The following is a 21870-nucleotide window of genomic DNA, read 5'->3' on the forward strand; positions in this document are numbered from 1 at the left end:
GGCAGCAGGTTTTCTTTCAAACATGTTTCATTGAATATGACCGCATATTCTGTATTTATTATTTTCTGGTTTAGGGCTTCTATCCCTCTAACTATTTTCTTAGCATCAGGGCTTAATTGAAATAGGAGTTCTCCAAAACTCATTTTCGTACTTTTAAGGTGAAGAAAAGAAGTGATTTACTATAGAGTGTATTACACTTATTGTGCGTTGGACGTGGTCGTTCTGCCCCATCCTTCCGAGGCTCCCACCATTTCTAGTGCAGACATGGGCCTTGCGGTTCTTCTGTACTTATGCAGTCTGTGCCCTGCATTCTTTCCCCTCTTCAGAAGACCGTTATCTCCGGTCCGGCTTCTGTTGCTATCAGAAGAGGAAGAAGTCGGTTTGCTTATCTGTTGTCTCGATTTTGAGTTGCAGAGTTTGTGGTGGCCGCCTCCCAGGTCAGCCCTTTCTTTTCCTTCTCATTGGGTATGAAGCTCCCGGGAGCTGTAGGGGCTTCCCACAGAAAACCAGTATTGAATGTAATGAAACGCCATTTTCTCGGTGAGCCCCAGAGGCTCCCTGGCAACCCTCCCTCCCACTGGTCGGCGTTTTTTTCACGTTGGTTGAAGCGTAATTTCCGAACTGATGCTAGGCAGCCAGCGCGATGAGGTCCGGGGCTCCCCCCTCTCCCTATCAGGGCGGAGAGGGCTGTGCAGACAATCGGTGCGGCAGTACAGTGTGATGTTTGCTTGTTTGCTTGTTTCCTTGGGATTGTAGAGAGTTTCTACCTCTCTGTTCGGTTTTTTGTTTAAGTTTCTTACCATGTAGGGTTTGTTTTGTTATGCCTACCTTGCTGGGTGCCTAACCCTGGTCGTTGGCAGATAAGAAAAACCCCAACCACAAGGGGGTTTTCCAGGGCCATTGCTCCCGGAAACCTCTCTGAAGGGGCCAGGCTCTGGCACTGATGCCTGGTAGGTCTAAACTCCATAGCTAATGTCCCGGTCTAATATAACATATATTAGCCTGATAAGCTCCAGGGAGCCTCCGGGACTCACCCAGGATATGAAGTTTCATTACATTCAACGCTGTTTTTTTTCAGCTCCATATGGAATTCGTGAATCAACTGAACGTGTAGGAACCCTCAAAGAGCCCAAGATGAGTGAAGGAGCCATACAGCAGCCTTCTGCCCAACATTTTCCTTCGAAGATCACTTACAGCCTCTCGGATGTTTTCCGTGATTTGATCAACTTTGCTGCTATTCATCTGGTAATTGGTGGGAGACTTGTATTTTGGCTACCAGTAATCAGGTTAGTATCATGTTAATCAGATATGTTACTTGTATTCTGTACAATATTCTGTCTGGTACATTAATAATCCAGTATTACACATTGAATATATATATGTATGTATGTATATATATATATATATATATATATATATATATATATATATATATATATATATATATATATATATATATATATATATATTATATATATATATATACAGTACAACCTCGATTCAACGTACTATATGGGACCACCCCCAGTTCGTTGGAGCGTTGGATTCGTTGCAAGAGGTGACCTTCAAGAGGCGTTTGCGTCAGTGTCTTTTTTTTTTCTTGTACACAATAAAAATGCATTGTATCATATTACTTACTGTACCTATATTTTACTACTCTACTAAAAATACTGTAATTCATGTATTTACCTTATTGTTGGAGTTATGTCCATCTTGAAGTTTTGTGAAGTTGTGAATGCTCTACAGTAAATAGGTACTGCAGTGCATTAAGCCGTTAGCACTGTATTATTAAAAGTGGTTTTGCTGTATGTTGAGTACTACAATACAGTTCTTGAAAACTATTGTACATTAGAATTATTGCAACTTTAATTTTAACACTATGTACACACTTGAATTTAACACTTATTCTAATTGTTCACTTCACACACGATGTTTTTAGATGTTTGCATCAGCTTTGCTGGTGGTCGCTGCTGCTGTGTTGGCTTCAGCTGCTTTTGTGCTGGTGCTGGGTACGGCTGTACTGGTGCTGGGTACGGCTGTGCTGGTGCTGGGTACGGCTGTGCTGGTGCTGGGTACGGCTGTGCTGGTGCTGGGTACGGCTGTGCTGGTGCTGGGTACAGCTGTGCTGGTGCTGGGTACAGCTGTGCTGGTGCTGGGTACGGCTGTGCTGGTGCTGGGTACGACTGTGCTGGTGCTGGGTACGGCTGTGCTGGTGCTGGGTACGGCTGTGCTGGTGCTGGGTACGGCTGTGCTGGTGCTGGGTACGGCTGTGCTGGTGCTGGGTACGGCTGTGCTCGTGCTGGGAAAGTCAACAGTGCCAGTAACATTTTGTATAATCTCATCATCTGTTAAATGACCATTGATTAAATGATTTATTAATTTTATTATTTCGAAGCCGTAGTCACTGAACTGTGGCGACGAATTGAAACGAGAAACGCATGGTGTGTGTGTACAGGGATTGGACCCGTCCACTCGCTCACGCTGGAGTTGTTCCAATAACAAATAATTTCTCAAATAGCAGATGTCTATCATATTACAGTATATTTTCGGTTTTATTTAGTTTAGTTTAATTAGGATAATAAAAAGCTATTAAAGCATTGGTTTTAGAAATGATTTATTTGTCTGATACTTTCAAAGTTATGGGTCACTGAACTATAACGACACAGACGAAGGAAAACCAAGTGAGGTTTACAGAACAGTATTCCCTTATCTGTCCACCCTCACTCACCTTGTTTTATCACAGAAAATGTCTATAAGGAGATTTTACGACATGTAGCTAGCTAATCACGCTTCAGCCTTTAAATTAATTTACAAAGATACGTCTGCCACAAATCAGTGGGAGGTTGGGAGGGAGGTGGGCAGGCAGAGCTTGTGAGGGAGAGGCAGGGAGGGAGGCAAGCACGGAGGGAGACAGGCACGGAGGGAGGCAGGCAGAGCTTGGGAGGGAGGCAGGGAAGGAGAGGATGTAGATGGATTGATGGTAGGATGGAGGGAGGGATGGAAGGATAGATGATTTGAGGGTGTGTGTGTGTGTATGGGCTGTAGGGGTGGGGGGGGGGGAGGTGTGTCGGTGGTGGTGAAGGGACCGACTCGCTGATAACCCTAACTCTGACCCAGTTAACTTTTTTTTTTAACTTGATTTGTTTCTTCAATTCTGGATGGATGGAGGGAGAAAGGGGATGGAGGGAGGGGATGGATGGATGGTTGGATGGATGGAGGGAGGGAGTGGATGGATGGATGGAGGGGGGATGGATGGATGGATGGAGGGAGGGGATGGATGGATGGATGGATGGATGGAGGGAGGGGATGGATGGAGGGAGGGAGGGGATGGATGGATGGAGGGAGGGAGGGAGGGGATGGATGGATGGAGGGAGGGGATGGATGGATGGATGGAGGGAGGGGATGGATGGATGGAGGGGATGGATGGATGGATGGAGGGAGGGGATGGATGGATGGAGGGAGGGGATGGATGGAGGGGATGGATGGATGGAATGGATGGAGGGAGGGAGGGGATGGATGGATGGAGGGAGGGGATGGATGGAGGGAGGGGATGGATGGATAGATGGTGGGAGGGAGGGGATGGATGGATGGATGGAGGGAGGGGATGGATGGATGGATGGATGGATGGAGGGAGGGGATGGATGGAGGGAGGGGACATCTGCTCAAAGAGCAGATGTCTATCATGTTACAGCATATTTTCGGTTTTATTTAGTTTAGTTTAATTAGGATAATAAAAAGCTATTAAAACACTGGTTTTAGAAATTATTTATTAATATGAAACTTTCAAAAGTCATGGGTCACTGAACTATGACGACACACAGACGAAAGTGAGTGAAACCTCACTGTAAAGTGAGGTTTACAGTATAGTATTCTCTTATCTGTCCACCCTCACTCATCTTGTTTCATCACAGAAAATGTCTATAAGGAGATTTTACCACATGTAGCTAGGTAATCACGCTTCATCCTTTAAATTAATGTACAAAGATACGTGTGCCCCAAATCAGTGAACGAAAATCATGGAAACTCAGTTGTTCACTTGTGTGGATCACTCTGGTTGGTGTTTGTGTGGACCATTTTGGCTGGTGTTTGTGTGGACCATTTTGGCTGGTGTTTGGTTCATATGGTTCACTTGTGTGATCCAACTTCTTATGAAGGAATTATTAATTGTAATCTGTGATAGAATGAGAAAGTTTTCCACCACTCTGTGAACTCTGTCCCAAAATCGTAAGGATGTGAGGACGCTTGGGTCCGTCCCGGGGTCTGGCACCTTGTCCTCGGCTGCGCGTTCGTCGGCTGCCTTGTTGAAGCTGTTCACGCCGATTTTGCGGGATGCGGTTTCCCTGTTTTATGCTTCCCATCTCACGTGTTGGCAGACGGTGCTGGGTTCCTCCATGGAATCTGCTTGGGCTTTGGCTTTTAGGCTTTCTTCACCTTTTTGTCCGCTTCTGTTTGAGGAGTCGGCTGTGGCACAGTTTATTCAGGCTGCGTCGGCTCCTTGTTGTCCGATGTCGGACTTGTTGGTTTTTCGGGGGTCCCGGGGTGGGTCTTCCCGGAAGGGTCGTGCCAGGGCTCGGGATTCCTCTCGTCGTGGTAGGCCTCTGGTGTCAGGTTCTGGTTCGGCTCCTCCTGCGGACCCTCCCTCGTCTGGTCGACGCGGTGTTCGCTCTGTGCGAGGTTCTGGGTCTCGTAAGGGTCGCCGGCCCTTTCGCAGTTTGCCCCATTGACGGGGCGATGGGGGAGGGGGGGCGGCTTGCACTGTTCGCCCACGCCTGATCCCACGATTCATGGGCCTTTCGGGTCGTGTCTTGCGACCTGCGGTGGCGTTGGGTGGCCCCTTTCCCCTTGGGGGAGTCGGGGCTGGCATGGCAGGTTTCTTCCCCGGCGCTTTGTTGATTCATCTTGGAGTGGGTACGCTTGGGCATCGTTGAAATGACGTCGTCCCTCAGATGGGTTTCCCGTCTGTTTCCGGTTCCGAAACGGGACTGCGCGGACCAGCGGTTCATTCTGGACTTGTCCCGTTTGAGCCCCTGTGTTCATTACCACCCCTTTCGGATAACTACGCTGTCTCAGGTTCGGCTCCTCTTGGAGCCGGGCGCTTGGATGGTGTCCCTGGACCTCCGGGACGCTTATTGGCATGTCCCGATTCATCCACGGTTCAGGGCTGGCTCGGTTTTGTTGTGGGGCATCTGAGTTACCGCTTTTGTTGTCTCCCGTTCGGGTTGAACCTGGCACCTCGCGTGTTCACGCGCCTTACACGGGTTGTGGTGGCTCATTTGCGTATCCTAGGTGTTTGAGTGTTGGCCTACCTCGACGACTGGCTGGTTTGGGCTCCCAGCCGGTCAGCTTGCTTGCTAGCCAGGGATTTGGTTCTTTCCCAGCTCGCCTGATTCAGGTTTTTGGTGAACTAGAGGAAGTCCCATCTGGTTCCCTCTCCGGTTCGGACTTGGCTGGGTCTCGTTTGGGACTCTCGAACCGCCTCTTTGTCTCTCCCGCGGCTGCTGGTCCCGCCTTCGTCTGTTTCTGGTGGGCCCTCGGATCACCCGGTGGTTGCTCGAGGGGCTGTGCGGGAGCCTGAACTTCGCGATGGTGGTCTACCCACCGGGTCGGGTTTGGCTTCGACGGCTGTTCTGGTTCCTTCGGGGTTCCCCCTTCCGCCTCTCTCGCGATCGCAGAGTTCGACCCCCGGGGGCCTTGCGTCGGTTGCTGCGTCACCGGCTTCCTCTTCGGGTTTTTCGGGGTTCAGTGCCTTGGCGCCTACCCGAGCCCTCGCTCGATGTGTACACGGATGCGTCGTCTCTCGGCTGAGGGTTTTGTAACCAGTGCTCACCAGGCCGGCCAGGGGCGTTGGTATCCGTCCTTCCATCGAGCTCACAGCACAGTGCAGGAGTTCGCGGCAGTGTGGTTTGCTCTGGGGAGGATTCGGGTGGCCCGCGGATTGACGATTCGGCTCCATTCGGACTGTTCTCCGGTGGTTCATTGTGTGAACCGCTGGGGTTCGATGCGGTCCTTGTCTCTTTGGGGTTGGCCGCTTCGGGTGACTCGTCTGCTGAGTTCTTGGGGTTTGGCTCTCCTGGCAGTTCACGTTCAGGGCGTGTCCAACATCTTGGCCGACGCCCTGTCTCGCTTCGTTCCCCTCTCCACGGAGCGGACGGTCGACGACGAGTCCTTCCATTGGCTTTGCCAGATGTTCGGGCGCCCCGAGGTGGACCTCTTCGCATCGGCGTGGTCGCGGCGTCTTCCCGTTTAATGCGGCGCCCTTCCCCGATTGCGAGGCCGTCGAGGTCGACGCCTTTCGGCTAGACTGGTCGAGGTGGGGGTTCCTGTACCTCTTTTCCCCGGTTCAGCTGTTGCTCCAAGTCCTGACTCGCTTAGAGACTTACCAGGGGAGAGTTGTCCTTCTGGCCCCTTGGTGGCCGGCCCAGCCTTGGTTTCAGGCGCTGGTTGCTCGGTGTCTGAACCCGAAGGTTTTCCCGCGGCTCCGCCTCTTTCAGCAGATCGGGCCAGTACGTCACATGGCTGGTTCGATCTTCTCCTTGAGTCTTCGCGCATGGGTTTTTTGACTCGAGTCTATCATCATCTCTATGGTAATCAGGTGGCCTCCTTGTTGGTGTCCCACCTGAGGGCTTCTTCTGGGCGGCAGTATGAAGTTTCCTGGCGGTCCTTCTGTTTCTTTTTGCGTCTTTGTCGTGTTAGTTCCTTGACTGTTCGGGTGGTCTTGTCCTTCCTCTCGTGGTTGTTTCAGGACCGTCATCTTATGCCTAACACTGTCGCCTCGTATCGTGCGCCGCTGGCGGAGCCGCTTCAGCTTGCCTTCGGTATCGATGTTACGTCTGCACCGTTTCGCAGGCTGTCTCGTGCATTGTTTCACCTCCGGCCTGCTCATGCGCCGCCTGAGCCGTCCTGGTCTTTGGACAGAGTGCTCGCTTTCCTTTCGTCTCCTCGTTTCATTGTGGCCCCTTCGGTCCAGGATTGTTTTTCCAAGGCACTTTTCTTGTTGACTTTGGCCTCTGGGGGTCAGGTAGGGGAGCTTCATGCTCTCCTCCGGCGCAGGGGTTTCTGCTCTATTGGTCGTGGTGATTGTTTTGTTCGCTCGCAGCAGTCTCCTTCTTTTCTGGCGAAGAATGAGACTGCTGCGTTCCGGAGGGGTCCATGGGTGGTTGATGCTTGGTTGGTCAGGCCTGGGGTGCATCATGTTTTGTGTCCGGTTGCGGCGCTTCGCCGTTATTTGCGCGCCACGGCTTCTGTGTCCGGGGACGCGCTGTGGGTTGATCCGGTTTCCCTTCTTCCCTGTTCGTGGGTTTGGGTCTCCCAGGTCGTCTGCAGGGTTATTAAGTCCCTCCAGCCTACGGTCTATCCCCATGCCCATGACGTTCGTAAGTTCACGGCTCTTGCTGCCGCCTTTGGGAATATGTCTTGGTCTGATATTCGGGCACGGGGATTTTGGCGGTCGAACAGGGTCCTGGCTGCTCGTTACCTTGTGAATGTCCCTGGGCCCCGTCGGGCCCTGTGTTGCTTTGGGTCGGCAGTTGCAGCTAGTTGTCTCGGCTTCGAGTTGAGGAGTGAGCGACGACCGCCTCCCTCTAAGTCCCTCTTTTTCCATCTGTGGGTAGTTAGCTCCGGGGAGCCGACAGGGCTCCCCCAGAAAACCAGCGTTGAATGTAATGAAACGCCATTTTCTGGGTGAGTCCCGGAGGCTCCCCGGCATCCCTCCCTCCCTCCGGTCCGCATTTTTTTCGTGTTTTTGACATCCAGCCTCAAGAACTGAAGTGTGGGTAGCCGGCATGGAGAGTCTGGGGCTCCCCCTTCCTCCTCCCGGGGAGGGGGGAGCTGCGCAGACAGCGAAGCGGCGGCGTGTGACGTCACACTAGTTTTTTTGTTTTCTTTTGGGGGAGTTCTATCCACTAGTTCGGCTTTTGGTAGCAATTTTAACCAGAATAGGGGTTTGTTTTGAGGCACTTAACTTTCTGGGTGCCTGTTTCGGTCGATGGCAGACATAGAATGCTTCCAACCACACAGGGGCTTCTATAGGTCATTGCTCCCCTTGCCTCTCTGAGGGGGCCCGGTTCTGGCTGTGGTCCCCTGTAGGCCTAAGAACTCCATACACATGACTGATGCCAAAGTCTGACATTAGCATATCAGCCTGGGATAGCTCCGGGGAGCCTCCGGGACTCACCCAGAAAATGGCGTTTCATTACATTCAACGCTGTTTTTTTTCTGCCAAGCCCCCCCCACCTTTTCATTTTTTTTCTTATTTTTTCTCAACACAATTTATACTTCAATCTCAATTAGTATCAAGTTTTAGTCTTAGTGTTTTTTAAATGTTTTGCTGCCCGAAATGCTTTGCATAAAGTGTTTTTCCTGCCCGAAATGCTTTGCATAATAGTGGCTTAACCCTCAAACCGCTAGGGGCCCAAATGGAATTCACACCCACAGGCGCAACAAAAAAAAAATCCAAAAAATTCTTTCGTCTTATAGAAGTGTTCATTTTTGTACCCTGATCACGGAAAAAATAACAAAAAAATCGTAGGTGGCATATTTTAGCCGCAATAGGGTAGGGAAGTGTGGCAAAAAAGGGGCGTTGGCAGAGCCTTCGCCAGACGAGGTCTACTCCGCCCGAGCTGTCAGACGGCAGTTGCCACAAATATATTATTACCTAATTATTTCAATGTCTCTGATTGATTTTTTCTTAGTTTTTTTGCAGTAATATTATTCCATACAGTGAATTGTGGTATATTTATATTATAAAATGTGTGAACCATCGCTGTACTCAAAATTATGGTGTGCATATTAGTGATTCAATTATTATGTTCATAAAACAATAAACAAATAGTTTTGCTGTTGTTACACTATATACACACAGGTTATATATAAGTATTTGCATGTTTTGTACACCATAACGAACTACTAAGTTGGTCTTGTGAGTCAAAAAGCAACGAGAAGTGACCGCCAAACACCAGCGAGCCACTCACTGCCACTCCCTCCCTCAACACCACCTCACCCTCATTCACCTCCCACAATACTCTTTCTGTATTTATTCACTATACACAGACGTTATATATACGTATTTACATGTTTTGTTCACCATAACTGTACATCTAAGCTTGTATGGTGAGTAAAGGCCATAAGACGTAGCTACTCACACAGTCAGCTGATCGGCGGCCACCCTCAAGGCCAGACGCACTAATATTTGTCCTCCAACAGTATTGTTTGTGGTGTTATTACTCTATATACACACATTATATATAAGTATCTACCTGTTTTATTCACCATACCTGAACAAATAAGCTGGTATGGTGCCCAAAGATCATAGTGGCCATCAGTAAACAACATGCCAAGTCGTGCAGACGCCGCTCCTCCCTCACCAAAATGGCGGCTCCCAACCTACTCCTCTCGCTGTTATCTCACACTATACACACGTTATATATAAGTATCTACATTTGTGTTCACCATATCAAACCACTAAGCTGGTATGGTGAGTGCAGTCAATAAATGGTGGCATCCCTGTGTACAGGAATCATAGCAGACGGGTGGAAACAGGCTAACATAGTTCCAATCTGCAAAAGTGGCAGCAGGGAAGACCCCCTCAATTATAGACCTGTATCATTGACAAGTGTAATAGTGAAAGTATTGGAAAAACTAATCAAAACTAAATGGGTAGAACACCTAGAGAGAAATGATATAATATCAGACAGACAGTATGGTTTTCGATCTGGAAGATCCTGTGTATCGAATTTACTCAGTTTCTATGATCGAGCCACAGAGATATTACAGGAAAGAGATGGTTGGGTTGACTGCATCTATCTGGACCTAAAAAAGGCTTTCGACAGAGTTCCACATAAGAGGTTGCTCTGGAAACTGGAAAATATTGGAGGGGTGACAGGTAAGCTTCTATCATGGATGAAAAATTTTCTGACTGATAGAAAAATGAGGGCAGTAATCAGAGGCAATGTATCAGAATGGAGAAATGTCACAAGTGGAGTACTACAGGGTTCGGTTCTTGCACCAGTGATGTTTATTGTGTACATAAATGATCTACCAGTTGGTATACAGAATTATATGAACATGTTTGCTGATGATGCTAAGATAATAGGAAGGATAAGAAATTTAGATGACTGTCATGCCCTTCAAGAAGACCTGGACAAAATAAGTATATGGAGCACCACTTGGCAAATGGAATTTAATGTTAATAAATGTCATGTTATGGAATGTGGAATAGGAGAACATAGACCCCACACAACCTATATATTATGTGAGAAATCTTTAAAGAATTCTGATAAAGAAAGAGATCTAGGAGTGGTTCTAGATAGAAAACTATCACCTGAGGACCACATAAAGAATATTGTGCAAGGAGCCTATGCTATGCTTTCTAACTTCAGAATTGCATTTAAATACATGGATGGCGATATACTAAAGAAATTGTTCATGACTTTTGTTAGGCCAAAGCTAGAATATGCAGCTGTTGTGTGGTGCCCATATCTTAAGAAGCACATCAACAAACTGGAAAAGGTGCAAAGACATGCTACTAAGTGGCTCCCAGAACTGAAGGGCAAGAGCTACGAGGAGAGGTTAGAAGCATTAAATATGCCAAAACTAGAAGACAGAAGAAAAAGAGGTGATATGATCACTACATACAAAATAGTTACAGGAATTGATAAAATCGACAGGGAAGACTTCCTGAGACCTGGAATTTCAAGAACAAGAGGTCATAGATTTAAACTAGCTAAACACAGATGCCGAAGAAATATAAGAAAATTCACCTTCGCAAATAGAGTGGTAGACGGTTGGAACAAGTTAAGTGAGAAGGTGGTGGAGGCCAAGACCGTCAGTAGTTTCAAAGCGTTATATGACAAAGAGTGCTGGGAAGACGGGACACCACGAGCGTAGCTCTCATCCTGTAACTACACTTAGGTAATTACACTTAGGTAATTACACACAGTCAAAAAATGACGCCACAACCCTCCCTCCCACAGCCTTACTCCTCCCTCCATGGAGCACAGCGCTAAATATCACCACAATCCTGCTATTATCAGAATCCTGGTCAGTTTTATCACAGTCAGGGGGCTTCAGTAATACTATCACTGCTAAATAATAGCAGTATCATTTATATTATGGTATTTGTAGGCGATGCTGTGGTCACAAGCTGAACAGCGGTGCTGTGAGCTCGTGCTGCGTGCACCAGCCTTGGTGGCTTGCTCAATACTGATGCTGTAACACCCAAGAATGTTGGCCTGGATTTTTTTTCTAGGTGGCATCCGGCAACTATCGGTCGTGGCTGTACTATAGCTGCCCCTATCCCAGGCGGGGCGTTTAAATTATAGCGCTAGACACGAAATCATATATAAATGATGTGCGCGGTTTCGGTTTTGTCACCGATATCATTTATATATGATATGCGCGATTTGAGGGTTAAGGCATTGTATGTACTAGCTCTATCTATAAATCCATCAACTTTTGTATCTCACTTTGTATGTATGTAGTACTTTACCTGAATAAATATTTGTATTTGTTTGTACAATGGGGCCTCGACATACGATGCTAATCCGTTCCCAGAGATGGATCCCAAGTTGAAATATCGTAAGTCGAAGCAATTTTTCCCATAAGAAATAAAGGGAATTGAATTGATCCGTTCCCCAACCTCCAAAATATTTACATACAAATACATTTTACACTGAATACAAAGTTTTTTCTAACTACAATACAGTACCTAAGTTTCTCTTACCTTTATGGAGGGCTCTTGATGGTGTATGGAAGATGGTGATGAGGGGGGAGGAGGAGAGCTGTTACTGTTTGGAAGGGGAGTCCCCTTCCATTATCACATCAGGCAGTGATGTTTTCTCTGGGGTACTCTCTCTCCTACGTTTTGCCTGAACACCACTAGGACTTGGTTGTGGTTCAGTGCTTGTTTGTCTCACTACAAATTTGTCAAGAGACATTTGTTTTTCCCTTCATTTTAACATTTGTCTGTAATGATGCATCACAGTGTCATTGAATAGGTTAAGGCAACAACCCACTGCAGCTTGATTTGGGTGAGTCGTTTTAAGCAAAGGTTTGCAATTCTTCCCATGCTGCACTCATTTTCTTAATTGTTGAGGAAGAGACATTCTGTACTCTTGTTTCTGCTCTATGGTCATCCTTACATAGGTTTTTATATGTTGAGCCTTACCACTGACTTTCCTGGGACTCATGGCGTGATATATAATAATTACTTTAACCCCTTAACTGTGTTGCCTCCAAATGTGACACCCCCGCAGTGCGCAGGAAATAAATTCTCTGGAAAAAATTCTTTTTTCTTTTTAAAGTGTCAAAAACCCTTCCCTCAGTATGGGTATATAAAAAAAAAAGTCGAAATTGTACTTACTTTGGCTGCTATGGGGTCCGGAAGTTGGGGCGTGACGTCATCATTCCCCGTGCGCCCGTGCCGTAAGCTCTCGGGGGCGGTGGGGCACTCGGGGCGGGGCGCGCGAGTTGCCGCGAATATATTTTCGTTCATTTTTTGCGCGCCTTTCCAAATACATTTTCATTGTTTTTATGTGCCAATCCAATGTATAAAGAACACGTACACTATAATATCGCAGTACAACATCCATACTGTCCGTAGACACTGTGTTACGTGCACGAAACTTGTGTACACATATGCAGCACACATTTACTATTTATCATGCTAATTTGTGTATATATACAATCTATTTACACACTATACACTGTCACACACTATATACATTCACCATCAACACATTCAGAACACGGCGTAGCAGCTGCTTCATATGGGCCAATAGCAGCTGCCCCTTATGGGCCAATAGCAGCTGCCCCTTATGGGCCAATAGCAGCTACCGCATATGGGCCAATAGCAGCTGCCTCGTATGGGCCAATATCAGCTGCCTCGTATGGGCCAATAGCAGCTGCCTCGTATGGGCCAATATCAGCTGCCTCGTATGGGCCAATATCAGCTGCCTCGTATGGGCCAATATCAGCTGCCTCGTATGGGCCAATATCAGCTGCCTCGTATGGGCCAATAGCAGCTGCCTCGTATGGGCCAATAGCAGCTGCCTCGTATGGGCCAATAGCAGCTGCCTCGTATGGGCCAATAGCAGCTGCCTCGTATGGGCCAATATCAGCTGCCCCGTATGGGCCAATAGCAGCTGCCCCGTATGGGCCAATAGCAGCTGCCTCGTATGGGCCAATATCAGCTGCCTCGTATGGGCCAATATCAGCTGCCTCGTATGGGCCAATATCAGCTGCCTCGTATGGGCCAATAGCAGCTGCCTCGTATGGGCCAATAGCAGCTGCCTCGTATGGGCCAATAGCAGCTGCCTCGTATGGGCCAATAGCAGCTGCCTCGTATGGGCCAATAGCAGCTGCCTCGTATGGGCCAATATCAGCTGCCCCGTATGGGCCAATATCAGCTGCCCCGTATGGGCCAATAGCAGCTGCCCCGTATGGGCCAATAGCAGCTGCCTCGTATGGGCCAATATCAGCTGCCCCGTATGGGCCAATAGGAGCATTTGGCCATGAATGAAAACATGAACGTTAAAAACATGAATTTAACGTTAATGTTTAACAAATTTGTTATCTTTTTATTCTAGCATTGTTGAGGCAGTTGATAGTGGTAAGGATTGCGATGTTGTGTACCTTGACTTTAGCAAAGCTTTTGATACAGTGCCACATGAAAGACTGATTAAAAAGTTAGAGTCTCATGGTATTGGGGGTGCTATATTAAGCTGGATTAGGGCATGGCTATACCAAAGGAAACAGAGAGTTAGTATAAATGGAGTCAAGTCAGAGTGGGAAAATGTTGTAAGTGGGGTGCCTCAGGGCTCTGTCCTGGGACCTCTGTTGTTTATAATATATATAAATGATTTAGATTCAGGTTTGAGTAGCAACATTTGCAAATTTGCCGATGATACGAAAATCGGTAGGGAAATTAATTCGGAGGAGGACTCACTATCACTTCAAGTTGATCTAGATAGGGTTTTGAAATGGTCGAAGGATTGGCAGATGCAGTTTAATGCTGATAAATGTAAAGTTCTGAGGTTAGGTAATGATGATAGGGTTACAAGATACGAGCTAGATGGTGTTGAGATTGCGAAGTCGAATTGCGAAAGGGATCTGGGAGTTATGATTAGTAAGAATTTAAAACAAAAGGATCAATGCATAAATGTTCGTAATAAGGCAAATCGGACACTTGGATTTATTAATCGCAGCGTTAGTAACAAGACACCTGGTGTGGTTCTCAAGCTATATCTTGCTCTAGTTAGGCCCCATTTAGATTATGCAGTTCAGTTTTGGTCGCCATATTATAGAATGGATATAAATTCACTTGAACGTGTCCAGCGTAGGATGACTAAGTTAATTCCCCAAATTAGAAATCTTTCATATGAAGAAAGATTAACAAAGCTTAAGTTGCATTCACTGGAAAGGCGAAGAGTTAGGGGTGACATGATAGAGGTTTACAAGTGGGTGAATGGACATAACAAAGGGGATATTAATAGGGTATTAAAAGTATCAACACAGGACAGAACACGAAACAATGGGTATAAATTGGATAAGTTTAGATTTAGGAAAGACTTGGGTAAATACTGGTTCAGTAACAGGGTTACATAAGAACAAAGGTAACTGCAGAAGGCCTATTGGCCCATACGAGGCAGCTCCTATTCTATAACCACCCAATCCCACTCATATACTTGTCCAACCCGTGCTTGAAACAATCGAGGGACCCCACCTCCACAATGTTACGCGGCAATTGGTTCCACAAATCAACAACCCTGTTACTGAACCAGTATTTACCCAAGTCTTTCCTAAATCTAAACTTATCCAATTTATACCCATTGTTTCGTGTTCTGTCCTGTGTTGATACTTTTAATACCCTATTAATATCCCCCCGGTTATGTCCATTCATCCACTTGTAAACCTCTATCATGTCACCCCTAACTCTTCGCCTTTCCAGTGAATGCAACTTAAGCTTTGTTAATCTTTCTTCATATGAAAGATTTCTAATTTGGGGAATTAACTTAGTCATCCTACGCTGGACACGTTCAAGTGAATTTATATCCATTCTATAATATGGCGACCAAAACTGAACTGCATAATCTAAATGGGGCCTAACTAGAGCAAGATATAGCTTGAGAACTACACCAGGTGTCTTGTTACTAACGCTGTGATTAATAAATCCAAGTGTCCGATTTGCCTTATTACGAACATTTATGCATTGATCCTTTTGTTTTAAATTCTTACTAATCATAACTCCCAGATCCCTTTCGCAATCCGACTTCGCAATCACAACACCATCTAGCTTTGGGTTGTTGATTTGTGGAACCAATTGCCGTGTAACATTGTGGAGGTGGGGTCCCTCCATTGTTTCAAGCATGGGTTGGACATGTATATGAGTGGGATTGGGTGGTTATAAATAGGAGCTGCCTCGTTTGGGCCAACAGGCCTTCTGCAGTTGCCTTTGTTCTTATGTTCTTATGTTCTTATGAACACATTCAGAACACCTCGAGTGAGAGCAGCCAGTCTCCCTCACTCCAACATCTTACTCGCCAACATTGCTCCTCCCACCATATTGTTATAGTTCTTATTACACATGTTCTATAAACCTATCTACATGTTTTATTTACCAGAACTATGCAAGTAAGCTGGTATTGTGTCCAAACAGTACAGTGGCCACAATACACTGTATGAAAAATCACACAGCAGACGACGCTACGATTACGTCACCTCCCTCACCAAAATAGCTCCTCTCAACATTCTCCTGTTGCTGTTCTTACACTATGTACACACACTATATATACCCATGTACATATGCGTTGCCCATAGCGAACCACTAAGCTAGTATGGTGAGCAAAACAAGAGTGGCAGCCACACACACGATGAAGTTACCTCAATTCTCGCCCTCCCTCCCTCATCAAAATTCCTCCTTTCACAATACTATGCACAACGCTAATTATAACCACAATCCTGCTATTATCACAATCCTGGTCACTAATTCCTGTAAATGAATAATTGACCACACGTATATTTTGAAACGGAACCTAAGAAATCATTTGAAGATTCCTAGATGAACGAAATAATGCTGTGGTGCTGTGGCTAGCACTGTGAACATCGTGAACAGCATTGAATCACTGATATTTGAACATTGTACCCAGTCATTATCACACTCAGGCTCTAATATAACACTATCATAGCTAAATAATACAAGTTATATATATATTTTGACATTATTAGGCGATGCTGTGGTCACATGCTGAACAGCAGTGCTGTGCGCTCATGCTGCAAGCGCCAGCCTTGGTTGCTCACACACTACTGAGGCTCCCACACCCTGGAATGTGGACCACGATTTTTTTTAAAGATGGCGTCTGTTTACAAGAGCCCTGAGGAAGCTGATGTGAACCCCATGTAGCCGCGGGAGTTTTGAATGGAACGTGAAAAATACAAATACCCGGAGGCGCGTTGCGCAAACCAGACGTGAGCCTGCAGGCGCGTTGCGCAGTTTAAGGGTTAATGTTCAAAATGCAAAAAATCACCACAAAAGCGGAATTTCTTATAGGCGCGATCGTCACTAAGCGGGCAGCTGTAGTAAACTGAGGCAGAATGGCCGCGTGACCAGGAACCACACGCTCGGTCGACCCGAACATGTAACAACAAATATCGGAAGTCGACGACACCATCAGATGTCGAGTTGCATTTTTCGATGAAATTTACATCGTAACTCGAAATTATCGTAAGTAGGGGCAATCGTATGTCGAGGTGCCACTGTATTTTGTATTTTAACAACTTTCTCTGTAAGGGCAGAGTTGTGAGTAAGCTCAGTAAGCTACTGAGGGGGCCCCCTCCCAGAAATCAAGTGTTGATTATAGTGCAATGCCCATTATATGTGGGCCCTGTGCTTTTCATTCCGTGGAATTATGGAGTTTTGCATGGGCAACTTCAAAATGCAAGGACGGGTTTCTGCAACCTCAGATGGCCTGGACTGCTGCTGGTGGTTATTCCCATCCCTGTCAGGGTATTTACCCCATAGCAAAAATGATAATAATAATAATAAGAATTCATTGTGTCGAGGGACAGGAAGCCAGAGTGTATTCATACGCGTTTGGCTTATATCAATGTCATATCCCCCCCCCCCTTGGCCAAATTACTGACCTCACCCAGGATGCAACCCCACAACGAGCTGACTGACTCCTGAGTACCTGATCTCTGCTAGGTGAACAAAGGTATTAGGTGAAAGGAAATGTGCCCAACCATTTCTGTCCTCCCCATGATTCAAACCCAAAATTCTTGATTGTGTGTCAAGAACGAACTCGACATGTACTACTGGGACCCTTTGGTCCCGGTAGTGTGATGTGCCTTATTAACTAATCTTCAGGTGCTTTCTGGTGGATTTTTCTCCAATACTGATGTTGTTTTGACTTCCTGCTCCCCTCATCTCATAGTTAACCAGATTCTGGTCTTGGCTCCCATTAAGTGACGGTTTGTACCAGAGAAAACTAGAAGCTACTGGTGACCCTCCTGAAAAGGTTGTTTCATTACAGCTAATGCAGATTTTATAAATGACTTATCTTTATATATATATATTTCCAGTTAACTTTTAGATATTTTTACCACACCAACCTAGTGCTGTATTGCTTATTGTTAGGAATATTTGATAAAATTTGATCTACTTTTGGCAGTAATTATTAAATTATTATTTTCAAATCTCCATGAAGACAAGACTACAATGAGAGCTTAATACCAAGTCACCCGTGTTTAGAGCTTGTTTTCAACAGTGAGCAAGTTCTTACCGTACACTCCAGCAGGCGCCTCATTACCCTTTGCAAGACCAGACACCCACAGGTAAGCATAAATATCTCACTTTTCTCACTGTAAAATGTTTTCTCTAAAGGTACAATATTGAATGAAAACACAACAAGAACTATCTGTTCTATATGTATTTATAACCAAATTTTCATCTAAGCATCAGTTTTTGAATACCAATATTGCCCATAAAGTTCCAATAACTAAATGATGTCTCCTAGCAGTCACGGGAGGACAAAAATTAATATAGAGTTAGACTTCATATGCCGATAAATCAGGAACTGAATGTACTTCCCTGGCCAACATAAGATCTTTGCTGTATATATTTATTTTGGTGTTCTTTTAATGACCAGACCACACACTAGAATGTGAAGGGACGACGATGTTTCGGTCCATCCTGGACCATTCTCAAGTCGATTCTTGAGAATCGACTGTTCTTTTAACTTTTTTTTTATTTATGCAAAAGTTATTACATTCTTGTAAAGCCACTAGCATTCATAGCATTTTGGGCAGGTCTTTCATCCTAATTTTCCCTGGCATATGACCAACCAAATCATTTAACAACCAGGTACTCATTCACTACTTAGTGAACAGAAGCATCCAGTTAAGAATTGGTGCCTAGTCAATCCTCCCTAGCCAGGATACGAACCCCGGAGATGGTGAGGAGGGAGGAAGGAGTGGTGTTGGTGTATGGGGAGGGAGGGAGGAGTGGTGTTGATGTACTCACCTAGTTATACTCACCTAGTTGTGTTTGTGGGGGTTGAGCTTTGGCTCTTTGGTCCCACTCCTCAACCATCAATCAACTATATCAAAAGTATCCGAGTCGCAAAGAATTCTAAACGATTCTTCGCGGCAGGGGATCGTATTCCAGGGACCTGCCCGAAACGCTACGCGTACTAGTGGCTGTACAAGAATGTAACAACTCTTGTATATATCAAAAAAAAAAAAAAAAACTGGTGTACAGATTTCTGAGCCTACTGGGCTCTATCATATCTACATTTGAAACTGTGTATGGAGTCAGCCTCCACCACATCACTTCTTAGTGCATTCTATCCATTAACTACTCTGACACTGAAAAAATTCTTTCTAATGTCTCTGTGGCTCATTTGGGTACTAAGTTTCCACCTGTGTCCCCTTGTTCGTGTTCCACCCCTGCTAAAGAGTTTGTCTTTGTCCACCCTGTCAATTCCCCTGAGAATTTTGTAGGTGGTTATCATGTCTCCCCCCTTACTCTTCTGTTTTCCAGGGATGTGAGGTTTAGTTCATTTAACCTTTCCTCATAGATCATACCTCTCAGTTTTGGGACAAGTCTCTGGGGGCATACCGTTGAATCTTCTCTAACTTTGTGTTGTGTTTAACTAGGAATGGACTCCAGGCTGGAGCTGCATATTCCAGGATTAGTCTGACATAAGTGGTATAAAGGGTCCTGAACGATTCCTTACACAAGTTTCTAAAGGCAGTTTTTATGTTGGCCAACCTAGCATATGCCGAAATGATATCCTTTTGATGTGGCCCTCTGGGGACAGGTTCAGTGTCATATTACCCCCCCCCCCCACATCTCTTCCTCTATTTGACTCTTGCAGGATTTCACCTCCCAGATGGTGCCTTGTGTTCAGCCTTCTGCTCCCTTCACCTAATTTTGTTACTTTACACTTTCCTGAGTTGAACTTTAGTAGCCATTTTCTAGACCATTCCTCCAGTTTGTCCAGGTCATCCTGTAGTTTCTGCCTGTCTTCATCTGTCTTGATTCTTCTCTTAATTTCTGGGGGGAGCCCCGTCGGCTCCCCGGAGCTTTACCAGGCTGATATGCTAATGTCAGACTTTGGCATCAGTCATGTGTATGGAGTTCTAAGGCCTACCGGGGACCACGGCCAGAACCTGGCCCCCTCAGAGAGGCAAGGGGAGCAATGGCCTATAGAAACCCCCGTGTGGTTGGAAGCATTCTGTGTCTGCCATCGACCGGGTCAAGCATCCAGAAAGGTAAGCAGTCCAAAACAAACCCCTATTCTGGTGAAAATTGCTACCTAAAGCCGAACTAGTGGACAGAACTCCTCAACAGAAAACAAGCAAACTAGTATGACGTCACACGTCACCACGCCGCTGTCTGCGCAGCTCCCCCCTCCCCGGGAGTGGGAAGGGGGAGCCCCAGACCTCCCACGCCGGCTATCCACCCATCAGTTCTTTGGCTGATGCTAAAGGCACCGGTTATGTGCTCCGGCTCCAGTAGTTGTTTCAGCACTGTACCTAGAGTGTGGTGTCTGTCTTCTAGGTGGTGCGTGAGCCGGGAGTGATTCTCCAATACTCGGGCTGCATACGCCTAGGGTTCCCTTTCCTAGGTGCCCTGTAAGTACTGCCCTTGGGGTTTGGGGCCACCTTCCAAAAGTTCCTTGGGTCCTGCCCCTGCTAGGCCGTTTACTGCTTGGTTTTCGGCCGCTCTTTGTGTGCTTGGGTGTTCTGTCTCCCTTGTTCGCCTTAGAGTAAGGGGCAGTTTTGCACTGGTGGGGTGCGGGGTACTGTGCAGCTTGTCTTTACCAATCATAGCGGCTGGCTCTGTTCCGCTTGGGTACGCTGTCCTCTTGCGGGGTTTTCTTTTTCTTTTTGTTTATCTACCTGGTGGGGGGTCTGCCTTCGTTGTTGCCCCTTGTGTCCCTTGTGTTCTGAGTATTTTCTGGTGGTACCCCTGCTTGGTCCCCGTGAGTGTACACGTCCCGGGGGTTCAGCTCTTAAAAAGTTGTTTGGTAGCTTTGGGCGCCGGTTAGTAGTACCCTGCCTGGGATTACCTGAGCGCGAGTCCTCTTATAGTAAACGCTCAGGACCCTGGGAAACCCCTGGGGGCGCGCGGGTCCGATGGATGTGACCCCAGAGTCCCCCCTCGCTTCCAGCGAGTTTGAGGGTTGCTGTCACCCTTTGTCTCTGGGTGACTCTCTGTTTTGCCTCCGTCTGCTGCCTGTGGGGTCAGTGACACGTTCGACCCGGAGTCCTGCGAGTTTGGTTGCTCGTTGTGGCTCGGTTACCCAGTTGTGCTGACTAAGCGGGTGCGGGCAGCAGGGGCATTGCACTTTGAGCCTTGGTGGTGGCAACGCTCTCGTGGTTTATTCCCCGGGAGCCCCGGGGCTGCCCCATTTTGGTTCGTGTTGGGACTTGGGGGTGTTGGTTGCTTCGGTTCCTTCCACTCCCCCTTGCCTTTTTCCTGGATCCCCCTTCCTGCCTGCATCCAGTTCCTTACCATCTGTAGGTTCGGGGCGGGGTTTGATGGTGTTGAGACTCGGGCAGTCTCGGGGAATTCCCCTTCCGGGGTAGTGACGGGGGCATTTGAGCCTGTTCCTCCAGCCATGTTGTAAGAGTCTGCCAGTGGGCTCCCTTCCTTAGTGTTTTTGCAGATGCCCCGGTTTTCTGGTACAGCCGGGGCTTTGGGGGTACGGCTCGGCCCTGGGGCCTGTCGTGTAGGTTCCTGGGGCTGACTTGTGGGGCCTTGGCCCCGTAGGACCCCGTGGGGGTTTTTATCCCCCTCGAGGCGGGCCTTGTGGTTACGTGGAGTGGGGTCTTTCCTCCCCACTTCCCGGGCGTGCTGTTGGGCATCGGTCCCTCCCCACGCTCGGTTCCTTGGCCTTTGAGTTGGTTGGTTCTGTCCTGTGGGTGGATGTTTCCTCCCACCCTTTTTGGGAGTGTTTTCGTCATGTTTCCCCGTTCTCCGGGTTCTACGTGACTTCTGGTCTCGGGTGCGCCTGCGCCTTTGTGTGCCTTCGGGAATAATGTTGTCTTCTGTGTTCTCAAGGGTTCAGGAAGGTTTTCGCTATTTCCCGCGTTATTGGAACGTCTGTCGGCTCCTTGTCCTTGTCGCCGTTTTGGGCTACTTGCGGTTGGGCGGCTTGTGACCAGTGGCCTGGTTTAGGCTACTTTTGGCCCGGTTGGGCTACTTGTAATTACCTAAGTGTAATTACCTAAGTGTAGTTACAGGATGAGAGCTACGCTCGTGGTGTCCCGTCTTCCCAGCACTCTTTGTCATATAACGCTTTGAAACTACTGACGGTCTTGGCCTCCACCACCTTCTCACTTAACTTGTTCCAACCGTCTACCACTCTA

The 21870-nt window shown here is 47.0% G+C and overlaps 1 protein-coding gene across 6 annotated transcripts in view; it reads left to right on the top strand.

Annotated features, from left to right (window-relative positions):
* LOC123755711 (tRNA (guanine(10)-N2)-methyltransferase homolog) overlaps positions 1–21870 on the top strand; it is a 306814-nt gene that overhangs the window by 260236 nt on the left and 24708 nt on the right. For all 6 annotated transcript variants that reach the window (XM_045738445.2, XM_045738446.2, XM_045738447.2 and 3 more), the window contains 2 exons: positions 1079–1286; positions 17700–17826. In XM_045738445.2, the coding sequence (XP_045594401.2) occupies positions 1079–1286; positions 17700–17826 (335 nt within the window). The remainder of the gene's footprint in view (positions 1–1078; positions 1287–17699; positions 17827–21870) is intronic.

The sequence above is a fragment of the Procambarus clarkii genome, chromosome 43 (assembly GCF_040958095.1).
Source record: "Procambarus clarkii isolate CNS0578487 chromosome 43, FALCON_Pclarkii_2.0, whole genome shotgun sequence".
In the NCBI taxonomy this organism is placed as follows: Eukaryota; Metazoa; Arthropoda; class Malacostraca; order Decapoda; family Cambaridae; genus Procambarus; species Procambarus clarkii.